General features: G+C 45.6%; 1 protein-coding gene across 9 annotated transcripts in view; it reads left to right on the plus strand.

Moving 5' to 3' along the window:
- CHN2 (chimerin 2) overlaps positions 1-13,821 on the plus strand; it is a gene marked incomplete at its 5' end in the record, with an annotated part of 343,976 nt that extends 330,155 nt beyond the window's left edge. For all 9 annotated transcript variants that reach the window (XM_079711987.1, XM_079711988.1, XM_079711989.1 and 6 more), the window contains one exon: positions 13,372-13,821. In XM_079711987.1, coding sequence (XP_079568113.1) covers positions 13,372-13,543 — 172 coding nt within the window. In that variant the 3' untranslated portion in view covers positions 13,544-13,821. The remainder of the gene's footprint in view (positions 1-13,371) is intronic.
- Positions 13,822-20,013: the final 6,192 nt, after the last annotated feature.

Consider the following 20,013-nt stretch of genomic DNA (forward strand, 5'->3'; position numbering starts at 1 on the left):
CCAGTACCACACTGTCTTGATTACTGTAGCTTTGTAGTATAGTCTGAAGTCAGGGAGCCTGATTCCTCCAGCTCCGTTTTTCGTTCTCAAGATTGCTTTGGCTATTTGGGGTCTTTTGTTTATCCATACAAATTTTGAAATTTTTTGTTCTAGTTCTGTGAAAAATGCCAGTGGTAGTTTGATAGGGATTGCATTGAATCTGTAGATTGCTTTGGGTAGTAGAGTCATTTTCACAATGTTGATTCTTCCAATCCAAGAACATGGTGTATCTCTCCATCTATTTGTATCATCTTTAATTTCTTTTATCAGTGCCTTATAATTTTCTGCATAGAGGTCTTTTGTCTCCTTAGGTAGGTTTATTCCTAGATATTTTATTCTTTTTGTTGCAATGGTAAATGGGAGTGTTTTCTTGATTTCACTTTCAGATTTTTCATCATTAGTATATAGGAATGCCACAGATTTCTGTGCATTAATTTTGTATCCTGCAACTTTACCAAATTCATTGATTAGCTCTAGTAGTTTTCTGGTAGCATCTTTAGGATTCTCTATGTATAGTATCATGTCATCTGAAAACAGTGACAGCTTTACTTCTTTTCCGATTTGGATTCCTTTTATTTCCTTTTCTTCTCTGATTGCTGTGGTTAAAACTTCCAAAACTATGTTGAATAAGAGTGGTGAGAGTGGGCAACCTTGTCTTGTTCCTGATCTTAGAGGAAATGCTTTCAGTTTTTCACCATTGAGGACAATGTTGGCTGTGGGTTTGTCATATATGGCCTTTATTATGTTGAGGAAAGTTCCCTCTATGCCTACTTTCTGGAGGGTTTTTATCATAAATGGGTATTGAATTTTGTCAAAAGCTTTCTCTGCATCTATTGAGATGACCATATGGTTTTTCTCCTTCAATTTGTTAATATGGTGTATCACATTGATTGATTTGTATATATTGAAGAATCCTTGCATTCCTGGAATAAACCCCACTTGATCATGGTGTATGATCCTTTTAATGTGCTGTTGGATTCTGTTTGCTAGTGTTTTGCTGAGGATTTTTGCATCTATGTTCATCAGTGATATTGGCTTGTAGTTTTCTTTCTTTGTGACATCCTTATCTGGTTTTGGTATCAGGGTGATAGTGGCCTCGTAGAATGAGTTTGGGAGTGCTCCTCCCTCTGCTATATTTTGGAAGAGTTTGAGAAGGATAGGTGTTAGCTCTTCTCTAAATGTTGGATAGAATTCACCTGTGAAGCCATCTGGTCCTGGTCTTTTGTTTATTGGAAAATTTTTAATCACAGTTTCAATTTCAGTGCTTGTGATTGGTCTGTTCATATTTTCTATTTCTTCCTGATTCAATCTTGGCACGTTGTGCATTTCTAAGATTTGTCCATTTCTTCCAGGTTGTCCATTTTATTGGCATAGAGTTGCTTGTAGTAATCTCTTATGATCTTTTGTATTTCTGCAGTGTCAGTTGTTACTTCTCCTTTTCCATTTCTAATTCTATTGATTTGAGTCTTCTCCCTTTTTTTCTTGATGAGTCTGGCTAATGGTTTATCAATTTTGTTTATCTTCTCAAAGAACCAGCTTTTAGTTTTATTGATCTTTGCTATTGTTTCCTTCATTTCTTTTTCATTTACTTCTGATCTGATCTTTATGATTTCTTTCCTTCTGCTAACTTTGGCGTTTTTTTGTTCTTCTTTCTCTAATTGCTTTAGGTGTCAGGCTAGGTTGTTTATTCGAGATGTTTCCTGTTTCTTAAGGTAGGATTGTATTGCTATAAACTTCCCTCTTAGAAACTGCTTTTGCTGCATCCCATAGGTTTTGGGTCGTCATGTCTCCATTGTCATTTGTTTCTAGGTATTTTTTGATTTCCTCCCTGATTTCTTCAGTGATCACTTTGTTATTAAGTAGTGTATTGTTTAGCCTCCATGTGTTTGTATTTTTTACAGATCTTTTCCTATAGTTGTTATCTAGTCTCATAGCGTTGTGGTCGGAAAAGATACTTGATACAATTTCAATTTTCTTAAATTTACCAAGGCTTGATTTGTGACCCAAGATATGATCTATGCTGGAGAATGTTCCATGAGCACTTGAGAAAAATGTGTATTCTGTTGTTTTTGGATGGAATGTCCTATAAATATCAATTAAGTCCATCTTGTGTAATATATCATTTAAAGCTTGTGTTTCCTTATTTATTTTCATTTTGGATGATCTGTCCATTGGTGAAAGTGGGGTGTTGAAGTCCCCTACTATGACTGTGTTACTGTCAATTTCCCTTTTTATGGCTGTTAGTATTTGCCTTATGTATTGAGGTGCTCCTATGTTGGGTGCATAAATATTTACAATTGTTATATCTTCTTCTTGGATTGATCCCTTGATCATTATGTAGTGTCCTTCTGTGTCTCTTCTAATAGTCTTTATTTTAAAGTCTATTTTGTCTGATATGAGAATTGCTACTCCAGCTTTCTTTTGGTTTCCATTTGCATGGAATAACTTTTTCCATCTCCTCACTTTCAGTCTGTATGTGTCCCTATGTCTGAAGTGGGTCTCTCGTAGACAGCATATATGTGGGTCTTGTTTTTGTATCCATTCAGCCAGTCTGTGTCTTTTGGTGGGAGCATTTAATCCATTTACATTTAAGGTAATTATCGATATGTATGTTCCTATTCCCTGTTTTCTTAATTGTTTTGGGTTTCTTATTGTAGGTCTTCTCCTTCTCTTGTGTGGTTTTTTTTTGTGCGGTACGCAGGCCTCTCACTGTTGTGGCCTCTCCTGTTGCGGAGCCCAGGCTCCAGACCTGCAGGCTTATTGGCCATGGCTCATGGGCCCAGCCACTCCGCAGCATGTGGGATCTTCCCGGACCGGGGCATGAACCCGTGTCCCCTGCGTTGGCAGGCAGACTCTCAACCACTGTGCCACCAGGGAAGCCCCTCTTGTGTTTCTTGGCTAGAGAATATCCTTTAGCATTTGTTGTAAAGCTGGTTTGGTGGTTCTGAACTCTCTCAGCTTTTGCTTGTCTGTAAAGGTTTTAATTTCTCCATCAAATCTGAATGAGATCCTGCTGTGTAGAGTAATCTTGGTTGTAGATTTTTCTCCTTCATCACTTTAAATATGTCCTGCCAGTCCCTTCTGGCTTGCAGAATTTCTGCTGAAAGATCAGCTGTTAACCTAATGGGGATTACCTTGTGTGTTATTTGTTGTTTTTCCCTTGCTGTTTTTAATATGTTTTCTTTGTGTTTAATTTTTGACAGTTTGATTAATATGTGTCTTGGTGTATTTCTCCTTGGATTTATCCTGTATGGGACTCTCTGTGCCTCCTGGACTTGACTATTTCCTTTCCCATATTAGGGAAGTTTTCAACTATAATCTCTTCAAATATTTTCTCAGTCCCTTTCTTTTTCTCTTCTTCTTCTGGGACCCCTATAATTCAAATGTTGGTGCGTTTAATGTTGTCCCAGAGGTCTCTGAGACTGTCCTCAGTTCTTTCCATTCTTTTTTCTTTATTCTGCTCTGCAGTAATTATTTCCACTATTTTATCTTCCAGGTCACTTATCCGTTCTTCTGCCTCAGTTATTCTGCTATTGATCCCTTCTAGAGTATTTTTAATTTCATTTATTGTGTTGTTCATCGTTGTTTGTTTCATCTTTAGTTCTTCTAGGTCCTTGTTAAATGTTTCTTGCATTTTCTCTATTGTATTTCCAAGATTTTGGATCATCTTTACTGTCATTATTCTGAATTCTTTTTCACGTAGACTGCCTATTTCCTCTTCATTTGTTTGGTCTGGTGGGTTTTTATCTTGCTCCTTCATCTGCTGTGTGTTTTTCTGTCTTCTCATTTTGCTTATCTTACTGTGTTTGGGGTCTCCTTTTTGCAGGCTGCAGGTCCTTAGTTCCCGTTGTTTTTGATGTCTGTCCCCAGTGGCTAAAGTTGGTTCAGTGGGTTGTGTAGGCTTCCTGGTGGAGAGGACTAGTGCCTGTGTTCTGGTGGATTAGGCTGGATCTTGTCTTTCTGGTAGGCAGGTCCACGTCTGGTGGTGTGTTTTGGGGTGCCTGTGGCCTTATGTTTTTAGGCAGCCTCTCTGCTAATGGGTGGGGTTGTGTTCCTGTCTTGCTAGTTGTTTGGCATAGGGTTTCCAGCACTGTAGCTTGCTGGTCGTTGAGTGAAGCTGGGTGTTGGTGTTGAGATGGTGATCTCTGGGAGATTTTCGCCATTTGATATTATGTGGAGCTGGGAGGTCTCTTGTGGACCAGTGTCTTTAAGTTGGCTCTCCCACCTCAGAGGCACAGCACTGACTCCTGGCTGCAGCACCAAGAGCCTTTCATCCACATGGCTCAGAATAAAAGGGAGAAAAAGTAGAAAGAAAGAGGATAAAAGAAAATAAAAAAGTAAGATAAAATAAAGTTATTAAAAGAACAATTATTAAGAAAAAATTATTTTAAGTAAAAAAGAAAACGGACAGATAGAACCCTAGGACAAATGGTGAAAGCAAAGCTATACAGAAAAAATCTCACACAGAAGCATACACATGCACACTCACAAAAGGAGGAAAAGGGGAAAAAATAATAAATCTTGCTCTCAAAGTCCACCTCCTCAATTTGGGATGATTCATTGTCTATTCAGGTATTCCACAGATGCAGGGTACATCAAGTTGATTGTGGAGATTTAATCTGCTGCTCCTGAGGCTGCTGGGAGAGATTCCCCTTTCTCTTCTTTGTTCGCACAGCTCCCGAGGTTCAGCTTTGGATTTGGCCCCGCCTCTGCACGTAGGTCGCCGGAGGGCGTCTGTTCTTCGCTCAGACAGGACGGGGTTAAAGGAACCGCTGATTCGGGGGCTCTGGCTCACTCAGGCCGGGGGGAGGGAGGGGTACGGAGTGCAGGGCGAGCCTGCGCGGCAGAGGCCTGCTGACGTTGCACCAGCCTGAGGTGCGCCGTGTGTTCTCCCGGGGAAGTTGTCCCTGTAAGGTTGGATCTTAACAAATGGCATCGCGAAACAGATGAAAGCTTCAAGTGAGCTTTATTAGGGGGCGCTCCCGGGCGAAGTTCACTGGTCCAAGAGAAAGGGGCCAGAGAAGTCGCGCCCGGGCGAGGGTTGGGCAAGATTTTATAGGGGAAGAAGGGAAAGGGGTGTGGTGAATCTGGGAGGGCGCAGGGTATCCTTATTTGGTGGTCTCTTCGGGTATCGTGGCGATATCTGGTGCCGGTTACATCAGTCTTGGGACCGCTAGTCCCGTCCCTCGAAAGGCGGGAAGGCTGGGCCGGGTGGAAAGTCCCCAGGTCAGTTCCTGTAACTGGGTGATCCGGAAAGTCTCCAGGTCAGTTTCTGGAACTGGGTGGTCTGGAGAGTTTTGGTCTGATGCAACCTGTGAATCTGATTGCGTTTCCCTGCCTCAGGACAGTTGGCCTTACATCCCGACATCTTTGGTGTAATGGGGCGGCGTTCTGACTTCTGGCTACTTCATGCTGAATGGGGGTGTTGAAAGGGGAGTCGGGCGACCAGAGGTCCGAGGCTTAGGGGAGACCAGTGGGGGGTTCTGTAGGAAGCAAGGTGTAAGGACCAAGGAGCATTTGGTTTGTGGCCACCCGAGAGACTTCCTCCATGCACCTGCGAAGGAACCAAAGAAAACAGGGGGCAAACATGAGCAAGATACAGATGAGAATTAAGGGGCCTAAGATTGGTGTTAGCCAGGTATAGAGGGTGGATCACCACCAATCGAAGCAATGGAGGGCGTTTACGTTGTCTTTGACGAGTCCTGTTTCATTGATGTAATAGCAGCATTCCTCCTGTAGGAAGAGGCAGGTATCTCCTTTGTCGGCCATCAGGAGATCCAGGGCTCGTCGATTCTGGAGAGCGACTTGGGCTACGGAGGTGATTTGGCGCTGGAGAGAGGAGATGGAGGCGGCGGAGGCTTCAATGGCTAGCTGGAGTTTATGTTCTAAGTCGTGGGATGTTGAAACACTATGTGTTAGAGCTCCCCACCACCGAGGCCTGCAGCGACCAGGGAGGAGGCGAGAGAGATGCCTGCGACCAGAGGAAGAAAGATAGCTCTTTTCCGTCGGGTAAAGGGTGGAGTGATTAGCGAGGAAAATTCGGCTTGGCTATACAGTGTGAGTTGTGGGACAAGAGTAACGGGGATACATGGGAAGGGGGAGGAAGAATTGATCTCTTTTGTGAGGGAACCATTACACCACAAAAACATGCCTGGTGGTGCTTCAATTGATGTGTTTACCGTGAGGGATGTGTTGCAAAGAAACCCAGTATCAGCTAGATTTGGGCGGCTGCCATAATAGATGGTGAGATTTTTTGAATCAAGGAATATGGGGACTTTTAACGGGGAAAAAGGTGGGTTTGGGGAGGTGTAGGAAGTAGAATTGAAGGGCTGGTCGAGTGGGACAGCAGCCAAGGGTGGCCAGCCAAGCGAGGCACATAGAAAGCACTCGGAGATGTTACCTATTCCTGTGTGGTTGAGTATCTGTCCTGAATTGCTACTTCTTTAGGAAGCTGGAGGGCCTCCAGGAGCTTTGCAATGAGGGAAGCGTTGACCACTGGGGATCCCTTAGTGGTCAGAAATCCACATTCCCTCCATAGTGCTGAGTGACTGTGTGCAATGAGAAAGGCATATTTAGAGTCTGTGTAGATGTTAACCCTTTGGTCTTTGGATAGGTTAAGGGCTCGTGTAAGTGCGATTAGTTCAGCCTTTTGGGAGGTCGTTCCTTCTGGGAGGCTGTTAGCCTTGATAATAGTTGAGATAGTTACCACTGCGTAGGCTGCTTGTCGGCGTCCGTCAGGACCGAGTATCGAACTACCGTCCACAAAGAGAGTGCGGTTCGGATTTGAAAGAGGGGTGTCAAAGAGTCCCTCTCTTGGTGGTTTGAAGGCTTCTATGACATGAGGGCAGGAATGGGATGGAAAACCCCCAGTGCCAGAGATAGGCAGGAGGGAAGCCGGGTTCAGGCGAGGGGAGAGATCAAGAGAAATAGCTGGGTTTTCACTGAATAGTAGGTGGAACTCCTGGATGCGAGAGGGGCCCAGGAGGGAGAGAGACTTTTGGCCTAGGAGGTCGACCAGCCGGTGGGAGGAAAACACGGTTAGTGTGTGGGCCAGAGTCAGTTTGAGTGTTTGTTTGGTCAGTTCGGCTGCTGCTGCTAGGGCCCGAAGGCATGGTTGCCATCCCTGAATGGTTGGGTCTAGCTGTTTGGAGAGGTAAGCCACGGGGCGGTAGGAAGGCCCTACAGGCTGGGCAAGGAGTCCAGTGGCTATTCCGGCCCGTGCATCCACAAAAAGGTGAAAAGGTCGGTTTGGGTTGGGCAGAGAAAAGGGAGAAGATATCAGAGCGTTATGGAGGGTGAGAAAGGCCTGTCGAACGGCGGAAGGAGAGGTGAGGGGTCCTTGAGGGGTTTCTTTAGCGGCTAGATATAAGGGTTTAGCGAGGAGAGCAAAGTTAGGGATCCAGTGTCGGAAAAATCCTATAAGGCCCCAAAAGGAGAGAATTTGTTCTGCTGTTTCCGGAGGCTGGAGTTCACGGATAATCCGGGTGTGATTGGCTGTTAGACCTTTTGTGGTAGGGGTAAGGTGGAGCCCCAGGTAGGTTACAGAAGATACAGATAACTGAGCCTTGGCTGGGGAGACCCGATAACCGCGAGAGCCAAGGTAATTGAGGAGATCTGCAGTATGTTGTCTTGAGAGGCTGAGAGATGGGCTACAAAGGAGGAGGTCATCTACATATTGAAGGAATGTGCTGGGCGTAAGGGAGCAGGAAGTGAGGTCCCGTGCCAGCGCCTGACCGAAGAGGTGAGGACTGTCGCGGAAGCCCTGGAGAAGAACTGTCCAGGTGAGCTGACTGGAAGTATGAGTATCCGGATCCGTCCAGGTAAAGGCGAAGAGGAAATAGAGTCGGGATGTAGGGGGATAGTGAAAAAGGCATCTTTGAGATCCAGAACCGTAAAGTGGGTTGTGGATGGGGGGATATGGGAGAGCAAGGTGTATGGGTTTGGTACTACTGGGTGGAGAGGAATTATGGCCTCATTGATTAGTCGGAGGTCCTGGACCAGGCGATAATCCCCAGAGGCCTTGCGGACAGGCAGGATGGGGGTGTTGCAGGGAGAGTCAGTGGGGATAAGGAGTCCCTGGTTTAGGAGTCTGGTGCTAATAGGTTGTAGGCCCCTAAGGTGAGTCTCAGAGATGGGAAATTGGGGCCTTGATGGAAATTTGGAGGGGTCCTTTAGGCGGATGAGGACGGGGGAATGGTGTGTTGCTATTATGGGCTTAGAAGTATCCCAGACTTGGGGATTGATTGGGTTCGGTGTGATTGGAAGAGGGGGATAGGAGGGGGAGGGTTCTAGAGACAGGCCGAGAAGAGGAAGCAGGAGTTGGGAGGAGGGGGCCTTAGGGTCAAGTCTAACCAGCTGGAGGGAGGCCCCTAAGTGGAAAAGGACATCTCGGCCTAGCAAGGGAACTGGGCAGGATGGTATGACTAAGAAGGAATGAGTAAAAGGGAGTCCTTCGATATGACATGGGAGTGGACCGGTCTGGAGTGGGAAGGATGGTTTGCCATCAATACCCATGACCGAGATCTGGGAAGGAGAAACTGGCCCGGAATAAGTAGGCAGGACCGAATAGGTAGCCCCCGTGTCCACCAGAAATGAGATGGACTTACCCGCTACCTGTAGCGCTACCCTGGGCTCGGCGAGGGTGATGAGGGTCTGCGAGTCCGGGCGCCGTCAGTCGTCAGCCAATCCCAGCAGTTCGAGTGGTAATGCCGTGGGGTCGGCCTGCCCCCCGCGTGGAGATGCTGAGAGAGGGCCAGTCGTAGGGCAGTCACTCTTCCAGTGGCCCGTTAGCCCGCAGCTGGGACAGGGCTTAGAAGGAGGTCGGGGATTGGGACATTGGCGAGCCCAGTGGCCTTCTTTTCCGCATTTGAAGCAGGCCCCCAGCGGGGTTGCCTTTTGCGGACCCCGTGGATGCTGTGATCCATGGGAGATGGCCAGCCTTAGGGCGGCTACAAGAGCTTGGGTTTGGAGGGCCACCTTCTGGTGTATCCGAGCCTGTCAGCTGGATTCTGCCAAATCCTCACGGCCATTGTAGACTTTAAAGGCCATCTTTACCAGATCTCGAATAGGGGTTTGAGGGCCATCTTCTGCTCGTTTTAATTTCTTTCGGATGTCTGGGGCTGATTGGGTGATAAAATGGATGGCTAGGACCGCCGCCCCTGCCGGGGTGTCGGGATCCAGCCGGATGTAGAGAGTTAAGGCCTCTGTAAGGTGATTGAGAAAGATAGCTGGAGTTTTGTTAGGTTCTTGGGTTATCTTTTAGTTTTCAAAATTGACTACCTTATGAGCGGCAGCCTGCATGCCAGCCAGGAGGCATTGGATCGTGAGGTCACGTTTACGATGGCCATCTTGGCCATCCTGATAAGTCCAGCCTGGATCGGTGCCAGGTATGGCAGTCGCTCCGACAGGCATGGAGTTGTTGGTAAGGTGAACCTACCTGATCTGCATGGTTTCGGGCAGCAGTGTGAATTCTTTCCCTCTCATCAGGGGTCAGAGTAGAAGATAGGATCACAAAGATTTTGTGCCAGGTTAGATCATAAGCTTGAGAGAGGTAGCGAAATTCTCTGATGTAGCGGGAAGAGTCGGCAGAAAAGGAGCCTAATCGCTTTTCTATTTGAGAGAGATCTTGGAGGGAAAAGGGAACATGAACTCTAATCCTTCTGCTCCTGCTACCTCCCTCAGAGGGCAGAGGAGATTTGGATCTTGGGAGTCGTGAGAGCGTGTATGTGCACTAATTGGCGAGGCAAGGGGCGTGGGAGGAGAAACCGTTGAGGGAGGCAGGGGAGCGGTTGGATGGGCCGGAGAGGGTTCGGGAGGAGGAGGGACCGCTTCAGGGTTGGGTGGAGGCTGGAGAGGAGCTCTGGAGGGGGGAGAGGCGAGAGATTCGGGTGGGTCGGCTAGTGGAGAGGGGTCATCGTCATAGGGGCTTGGATGTAGGAGATGTCTGTCTGGCAAGAAGGATCTGGGAAGTGGAACAATCGACGCAGAGGGAAGGGTGGGAGCGGAAATACCAGAAGACCTGAACATAGGGGACCTCGGGCCATTTGCCCGTCCTGCGGCAGTAATTATCTAGATCACAGAGGATGTTAAAATCAAAAGTCCCTTCAGGAGGCCATTTTGGATTGATTGTCTAGAGGATATTGTGGCCAGGCCACAGTGGAATAGAAAATAAGCTGTCGGCGACAGAGATCTTGGGAGAAACCGAGGGCTGTAAAATTGGCTAGGAGACACCCCAGGGGCGTCTTAGAATCTGGTTTCGATTGTGAGGTTCCCATGACCCCCAGTCTGTCCCTGAGTGAATGGAGAAGAAGAGAGGCGTCCCTGGTCTCAGTCTCCAAATCACAGCAGGTCGGAGGGTGGTCAGGCAATTGGGACGTCTCCACAGTTGCCTGAGGCCCAGAGAGAGGACGGAGGAGTCCCTGATGCGGCCGCGATTAGGGCCAGGGAGTCCGGTGGGTAGGGACTCTGGGGTTCAGAGGGAACAAGGGAGGGGGACTTACCCCGTTTTCTGCCGGATCGGGTGGATGAGTAGAGGTTCCCTGGTTGTCTCCTGGGGGAGGGGAAAAGCGGCCAGCGCAGTAACCTGCGGGGCTTGGTACCGCTCCCGGGTTTTGGCACCAAATGTAAGGTCGGATCTTAACATACGGCATCGCGAAACAGAGGAAAGCTTCAAGTGAGCTTTGTTAGGGGGCGCTTCCGGGCGAGGTTCACTGGTCCGAGAGAAAGGGGCCAGAGAAGTCGCACTCGGGCGAGGGTTGGGCAAGATTTTATAGGGGAAGAAGGGAAAGGGGTGTGGTGAATCTGGGAGGGCGCAGGGTATCCTTATTTGGTGGTCTCTCCGGGTATCGTGACAATATCTGGTGCCGGTTACATCAGTCTTGGGACCGCTAGTCCCGCCCCTCGAAAGGCGGGAAGGCTGGGCCGGGTGGAAAGCCCCCAGGTCAGTTCCTGTAACTGGGTGGTCCGGAAAGTCTCCAGGTCAGTTTCTGGAACTGGGTGGTCTGGAGAGTTTTGGTCTGATGCAACCTGTGAATCTGATTGCGTTTCCCTGACTCGGGCCAGTTGGCCTTACAGTCCCTGGATCCTGGGACCCTGGCGGTGGCGGGCTGCACAGACTCCCTGGAAGGGAGGTGTGGAGAGTGACCTGTGCTCGCACACAGGCTTCTTGGTGGCAGCAGCAGCAGCCTTAGCGTCTCATGCCCGTCTCTGGGGTCCGCGCTTTTAGCCGCGGCTCACGCCCATCTCTGGAGCTCCCTTAAGCAACGCTCTTAATACCCTCTCCTCCCGCACCAGGAAACAAAGAGGGAAGAAAAAGTCTTTTGCCTCTTCGGCAGGTGCAGACTTTTTCCCGGACTCCCTCCCGGCTAGACGTGGCGCACTGACCCCTTCAGGCTGTGTCCACGTGCCAGTCCTCTCCCTGCGCTCCCACCGAAGCCCGAGCCTCAGCTCCCAGCCCCGCCCGCCCCGGCGGGTGAGCACACAAGCCTCTCAGGCTGGTGAGTGCCGGTTGGCACCAATCTGTGCGGGAGTCTCTCCGCTTTGCCCTCCGCACCCCTGTTGCTGTGCTCTCCTCCACGGCTCCGAAGCTTCCCCCCTCCGCCACCCGCAGTCTCCGCCCGCAAAGGGGCTTCCTAGTGTGTGGAAACCTTTCCTCCTTCACAGCTCCCTCCCACTGGTGCAGGTCCCGTCCCTATTCTTTTGTCCCTGTTTATTCTTTTTTCTTTTGCCCTATCCAGGTATGTGGGGAGTTTCTTGCCTTTTGGGAGGTCTGAGGTCTTCTGCCAGCGTTCAGTAGGTGTTCTGTAGGAGTTGTTCCACGTGTAGATGTATTTCTGATGTATCTTTGGGGAGGAAGGTGATCTCCACGTTTTACTCTTCGGCCATCTTCCCCTAGATCTTGGAGTATAGTTGATTTACAATGTTGTGTTAGTTTCTGCTGTACAGCAAAGTGAATCAGTTACACATATACATATATCCACTCTTTTTTAGATTCTTTTCCCATACAGGTCATTACACAGTATTGAGGAGAGTTCCCTGTGCTATACAGTAGGTCCTTATTAGTTATTTTATATACAGTCGTGTGTATATGTCAATCCCAATCTCCCAATTTATCCCTCCCCCCCACTTTCCCCTGGTAACCATAAGTTTATTTTCTACATCTGTGACTCTATTTCTGTTTTGTAAATAAGTTCATTTGTAACATTTTTTTTAGATTCCACATATAATTGATATCATACGATATTTGTCTTTGACTTACTTCACTCATTATGACAGTCTCTAGGTCCATCCATGTTGCTGCAAATGGCATTATTTCATTCTTTTTTATGGCTGAGTAATATTCCGTTGTGCATATGTACCACATCTTCTTTCTCCACTCCTCTGTCAATGAACATTTAGGTTGCTTCCAGGTCTTGGCTATTATAAATAGTGCTGCAATGAACATTGGGGTGCATGTTATCTTTTCAATTTACGGTTTTCTCCAGATATATGCCCAGGAGTGGGACTGCTAAATCACATGGTAGTTCTATATTTAGTTTTTAAGGAACTTCCATACTGTTCTCCACAGTGGCTGTACCAATTTACATTCCCACCAACAGTGTAGGAGGGTTCCCTTTTCTCCACACCCTCTCCAGCATTTATTGTTTGTAGATGTTTTGATGATGGCCATTCTGACCAGTGTGAGGTGATACCTCACTGCAGTTTTGATTTGCATTTCCCTAATGATTAGTGATGAAATGACGATTTTCAATTCCAACAATAATTACTGCTCCAGACCTCATCCTGTGGGAACTAGAAATAATGTCCAACTGCTTTTCCATTTGACCACATTCCAGCCATTTCCCAGTCCCATGATGATGGCCTGACCTTTCTCCTCAGGCACTAGCCCTGCCAGCAGACAGGGAATCTGCCCTCAGCTTCCTGGTTTGCCAGCATACAGACCAGTAGACAGCGACAAGAAGGCAAAAAAGACATCTATACAAGCCTAGACTAAATCTGTATGCACTATGGGCCACCTAATAATCTACTGGCCCTTCAAACCAATATTCCCTCAATGAGAGTTCCACGTTTATTTAGTAAGAAGGACTGATTTTATAATTTTAAAAAGTGTGTCTATACCAGATTGACTTAGTAGTTCACTTCTACTGGCTGAAGGCAATGTCAATAATCTAAAACTTCTTTTTTAGTCAGAAAATTACCTTTTAAAAAATACGTCTCTATAATTCCAATTCTCAATTTTCTTTTGCAAATTCCCAAACCGGAGAAGTTCATAATCAGTATACAAATCCACCCTCGAGTCTGTATAATGCCTCTGTGTATATGTCTGTCTTGCAGGGTGACTCTGAATGAAAAGGACAATTTCATGAATGCTGAAAATCTGGGGATCGTATTTGGGCCCACCCTGATGAGGCCCCCTGAGGACAGTACCCTCACCACCCTCCATGACATGCGGTACCAAAAGCTGATTGTGCAGATTTTAATAGAAAACGAAGATGTTTTGTTTTAATCCGCCAGGGAAGTGAGCTGAATGGCCCCAGCCCCATCTAAGTTGATAAGGCTAAAGAAATAAAAACATCTTTTACACTTGATTTGTTTTCCAAACAAGTGGTGGAATTTCCTGGACCACAGAGGATCGCCATGTCAGCTACTGTGTCTCATAGACACCGGCCCACTCCACAGGAGAACAGCAAGGATGAGGGTGAGAAAAAGGCCTCGCCTGGGTCTTTGCTGTGCCTCGTATGTCTGTTTTGCTGAAAGAGTGATTAATAAATTTTTCTTTAACTTATTAAAAAACAACGTAGACCTTTAAACTTCAGTCTTATCAGTAATAAAAGGGAACTTAATTCATAGAGGTACTTGATACAGTTATACATTTTCCACTTACAAAAAGAAGACAATTCTATATGTTAAATGTTAAATGAAACTTATATTGTAAAATGTATTTTTATTTTAGCTGCAAGAATGTTACTTTATTTTAGCAAATAGAACTCAATGCAGTGCATTGATTATTACCACCTTGTACCTTGTCCTGCCTTCTTGCTGTGATCCCTGAAAAGTTTACCATGAATGCAGTATTATCTTGACATACCTCTGTCCTTATCAGTGCTTTGCAATGAAATTTCACCTCCCGCCTCTGTCCCTGCTTTTGATAGTTTTTGCTGTTAAGCACTGGCATTTTGCTGTCGTACGGTGTATGTTTATAGCAATTGTAGGATGGTCTGAAACATCCACAAATTTTCTTTTCATAAAAATTTTGTGAAATCCCAAATTATGTTCTGGAATTGGTCAGTCTTTCCATATCATGTGTGTACATCACAGAACATGCAGAACGTGGTCATTTTACATCAAATGATTTGGAAACACTGGTTATATCTGGACCATGTAAAAAGTTAGCACTTCTTTCTTTTCAGGCAAGCATTCTGAATTCATCTGTTAATGTCAAGTTGCATTCTCGCCACATTTCTGTATTTATGAAAAGTGAATCTGCAGAGTCCTTGTTAATTTTTTTCATTTTTGTTTTATAAACAAGCCTGTTTTTTAAAGTAAGAATGAATGTTTGGTTTTTACAAATATGTGTTCCTCCTTGATCAAAGTAACTCTGATGGATAATAATTTGATTTGATGACTATAGTTCTATCTTATTGGTTATATTTATCTTAGCATGAGCTTTCCACACCAAGATTTCTATATTTTGTAACATAGGTAAAATATTTAAAACGTCAAAAACTGTCAATCTAAATTTTTTTTCTTAACCCCGACTACAAAGTCTTTTCCTCTGATTATCTGAGATGATTCATGTCATTACTCACCAGTCTTGTTTCGGAGTGACCAGAAGAGAATTACTGTGTGATAAGCGAGCTGAAAGGGGAGAGGGCAGTGCAGTTGTCATCCTAGAGAGTCCCGAGGGCTATGTGGATGGACTCCGCTGGCACACGGGGGTCAGAATGGTTCTGCTCGGTCCCTGCTAGTATCGTTCCTCCCAACTGTACAGATTTGTCTGTTGTAGCTTATGTACTTCTTGATACTGTCAAAAAATTATCTGGAAATGGTTTTATTTTGTGAAGTGAACAATACTTTGTAATTTATGATAGTGTAAATGGAAGGAAAAGCATTAAATGTATTAAATTCTTCTGTCTATCATTTTGGAAGACGTGAAGGAAATTGATGTTGGGGGAAAGGGGGCCAGAATATCCAAAACACTGCACCCAACACTGCTCCCAACACTGCACCCAACACTGGTCCCAACACTGCACCCAACACTGCTCCCAACACTGCTCCCAACACTGCACCCAACACTGCTCCCAACACTGCACCCAACACTGCACCCAACACTGCACCCAACACTGCACCCAACACTGCACCCAACACTGCTCCCAACACTGCTCCCAACACTGCTCCCAACACTGCACCCAACACTGCTCCCAACACTGCTCCCAACACTGCACCCAACACTGCTCCCAACACTGCTCCCAGACGGATTGTGGGCAATAAAGTGTCTACCATCACCAAGACACGATGAGAAAACAGACACCCCACGGAGCCCACACCTCCTGGCCCCTCTCCCTCCTCCAGCCTCCTCCTGAGGCGCCTGCCTGCAATTAAGATTCCAATGCTCCAGCTTCCCTTTCTATAAAGACCCATTGTGTTTATGTCCTTCATTGAGCGATGTGGTGTTTAGAGCAGATCACCCTAGGCAACTTGCAGGAGGGCAGAAAAAGAGTTTGGGAGCCAGAGAGACTTGACTTTGAATAGCAGATCTGCCTCTTATCAGCTGCATAGGACCTTGGGAATGAGTTCGCCTATCTGAAAAACTGGGTTTGGAAATATTCTGATTGGGACACCTTAGATGAAATGATGATCTAAAGTAGTTAGTCCTAGTTACTTCTTATTATCATCATTATTTTAAGAATGATGACTTAGGAGGGGGAAGGAAGACACATGAGAGAAAAGGATTTGTCCCGGGTTAAATCCAAGTCCGAGTAATAATAAGGGGTATTATTATAACAGGGCTCTGTAATGTGTAATGAGGTTCACTTGAGTCCTTTTTGCAAAGGTGATTACAACACCTGATCCCCTCTACCTGCCTTTAGTCTGAAGCCCGCTCTGATACCCATGCCTATCTTCCCCACCATCTGGCAGCCTGACGTGGCTTCTCTTACCTGGCTTGAAATTCCTGCCATTGGAATAACTCTAGTAGTTAGACCTGAAAGGAGGCAGCGTTGTTTCCAGAACCCACTGTTAAATTGCCCACAGGTGGGTTGTGGGAGACGGGATGGGGCAGTGTGGGTGGGGGAAGACCTTTTTCTCTCTCCCGTTAACATAAATGGGCACCTGGTCTCCAAGCTCAGAAGGAGCCTGGTGCAGAATTTCAAGGACAGCAGCCTGGACGGGACGAAGGAGGGGAGATATGGGGAGTTGAGGAAAGTCACATACCACTACAGGTGTGTTGCCTGGGCCATCCTGCCTCCAGCTGAAAACCCAACTCGGGTAGCTTACAAATTCCCAAGATCTATCAATCCCCAAATTTACAGTCCATCTTTTGATTTTTAAAAATGTAATGTTCATTAATTTTCAACCAACATTTATCAAGCACTTATTAATGGGCCAGACACTGTGAAATACTGGCAAGGAAAAGGTTTATCTCACTGGAAGAATTAAATAATAAGTTTAGTTTGGGTGGAGAGCAAAAGCTGGTCATGCTAAGGATTTTGGACTCTAACATAAAAGGCGCTGGTGCTACAAATTTTTTTTAAATAAACTTAATTTTGGAGTAGTTTTATATTTACAGAAAAGTTGCAAAGATACTACAGAGAGTTCCTGTGCCCTCCTCACCCACTTTGCCCTAATGTTAACATCTTATATAACCACAGTACATTTATTTAAACCAAGAAACCAACATTAGTACATTACTATTAACTGAACTCCAGGCTGTATTCGGATTTTATGAGTCTTCCGCTAATGCCCTTTTTCTGTTCCAGGATATAATCTAGGACACCACATTGCCTTTAGCATTAATGGGTTTTAAGAAACAAATGACACAATCTTGTTTACCTTTTTTAAAGATCACTTACTTGACTGTGGATCCATCAGAGAATATGCAGGCAGATGGGGGTAGTGAAGGTAGATGCAGGGAGTCACTTCGATGTTCGTTGTTGTCATTGTAAGTCTAAGGTGATGTAGCCTGGATCAGGTGGTAGCAAGGCAGAGATAAATAGACAGAACTGGGTTATATTTAGGAGGCAGAGTTGAAAATGTTTGGTTATAGATTGGATTAGAGAATCAAGGACGACTCCCACACTGCTTAACTTGACAACTGGAAAATATTTCTTGAAATGAACACAAAGAGAGCCAGAGGTTCTTGAAGAGGGGTGGAAAAAGTAAGGAGGAGGATGAGTTCCATGTTGGACATGATGAAATAGAGATACCTGTGAAATTTCCAGGAAGAGATATTTCATGAGCAATTGCACTAACAGACCCAAGCTGGAGGTTGTAATTTAGAAGCGACACCAGAGGTAATAATTGGAACCAAGGTAATAATTGAATAAGAGTGCCCAGGGACCCACAACAGAGAAATACAGGAAAGGCCTGATTCAAAGTTCTCTAGAGCACCAACATTCAGGAGAGGGGATGAGAAGGAGGAGAGGGCAAATGAAGTCCATTTTGATAAAATATAGAGGGTCTCATGAGTGTGGTTCAGAAAGACTCTTTCCTTGTCTTCAGGTTCGTTTCACAATGTCCTAGTCCATTTCGTTGTTCCACTTCAATGTATTTTGCTACATGCGAGGCACCATGTTAGACCCTGTGCTTTGGAGGGGTTTGCTTCATTGGATGCTTTGTAAATGCAAATAAGCCAGGGTCATTTTTTTCCTGAGTTGAAAAGATATTATCATACTCAAGGACCTCCTTCACTGCCTTCTACTGCCATTTGTACATACTTCTAATCCATCGGTTATCACAAAGTATTGCAATTGTGTGTCCATCTGTCTCCCACTGAAGTACAGGCTCCGTGGGATCAAGAATGGTGGACACCACATGCTGGTCAGGCACACTCCTACTCATCCTGCAAGTCTCAACTTGAAGTCTCCTCTCTGCTGAGACTTTCCCTGGCTTCCCCAGGCAGAGTACATAGGTGACAGCCGTAAACACATGAAAGCACAGAAAGTTCAGAGAACTCTCCAGAGTTGGGTTTAACCAGCACATGAAATATGAGGGAAGAGGAGGGGGAATGAGATTAAACAAGCAGGTCTGCACCAGGGAATAAGGAACCTTGTGCACCAAGTATGAGTCAAACTTAGAAAGATTGGTCTGGTGACACATGGAGGATAGGCCAGAGGATGTAAGATTAGGAAGACAGAAGCTAATCAAGAAGATGTTATAGGCAATGACAAACTGAACTTGACTCCCAACAGGAGGGATGGAGAAGAGTCATGATAAGAGAGATATTTAGGGGGTTGTCAAGACTTACTGATTTGATGCCAAGATTGAACAGATGAAGTCACAAAATGACACCCTTATTTCTGGTTTTTACAATTAAATGACTATTTAGGAAGATAAGAGAATACAGGAAGGAAAGGGGGTTCAGCAGGGAGAAGTCATGGGTTCAGTTTGCAGGATGCATATGGTGCTAATGGTTCACCCATGTGAAAATGTCTAGCAAATGGCTGAACACATGGTTTTGGAGCTCAAGAAAGAAGGATGAGATCAGACTGTATAGTCAGCTGAAATAAAGAAGACCAATAATAATCCCCGGGTAAACAATAAAGTCTAAGGAACAGGCAAAGTTAGAGAACTTTGAAAGGAAGGTCAGAAATGGCCAGAGGAGGAAGCAGAGAGTCAGGAGTGTAAGAAGAAAGCAGAGAAAGATAGAACTTCAAGGATGGAGAAGTCACCAGGGTCAAATGCTGCTACAGATGATAAGGTGGGGCTTCCCTGCTGGCGCAGTGGTTAAGAATCCGCCCGCCAGTGCAGGGGACATAGGTTCGAGCCCTGGTCTGGGAAGATCCCACATACTATGGAGCAACTAAGCCCATGCACCACAGCTACAGAGCCTGCACTCCAGAGCCCGCAAGCCACAACTACTGAGCCCACGTGCCACAGCTACTGAAGCCCATACACCTAGAGCTCGTGCTCCACAACGAGAGAAGCCACCGCAATGAGAAGCCTGCGCACCACAACACAGAGTAGCCCCTGCTCGCTACAACTAGAGAAAGCCCGCTCACAGCAACAAAGACCCAACACAGCCAAAAATAAAAAATAATAATAATAAAAAATTTTAATAAAGTGACTGTTACAGTTTGTTGGACTTACAAATTGGAAAAAAAAAAAAAGATGATAAGGTGATGAGTCCCCTTTGGATATAGCAACCAAGGAGTCCCTGTAACTTAACGGGAGCTTTTAAGTGAGGACAGTGTGGTGCACGGCACATTGCTAAACCGTTACAGTGAACGGGGTTAAAGAAAGAAGATAAAACCTGTATTTTTAAAGAAAAACCCATAAAGCTCTCCTTTCATAGGCTTATAAACCTCGTATGTATGATAAATCATCCACGGGAGCAAATTTTTCATTGCTGCCAAAAATTTATAACCTTAACATACTTTCTTGAAAAATAGTGTACTTCAAAATGTTCTTAAAGAGTTAAGCAAGTATTACTGGAATAGATTTTTGATCACTCAAATTACCTGATTTTTTCTACGTCCTAATTTACACAATGGGTATAATCTTGGTTTGTTCTAGTTCCCTAATCTGAAAATGGGCATAATAACAGAGTACCTGATCTCCCCTTCTTGTCAGAGTGCTTCTACGCAAGGATCCATTGAGATCCTGAACATAAAAACTAAAAGCTCAGTATAAACTGGATAGTAATGTACAAATGTTGATTATTGTACGCAGGACCATCCTTAGGTAGGGCAAACCCAGGTTAGTCCATTAATTGGCAGGTTTGGAGGATGTGGAGGCATGGGACTGGAGCAGGGCATT

Source organism: Hyperoodon ampullatus (genome assembly GCF_949752795.1).
Source record: "Hyperoodon ampullatus genome assembly, chromosome: 9".
NCBI lineage: Eukaryota > Metazoa > Chordata > Mammalia > Artiodactyla > Ziphiidae > Hyperoodon > Hyperoodon ampullatus.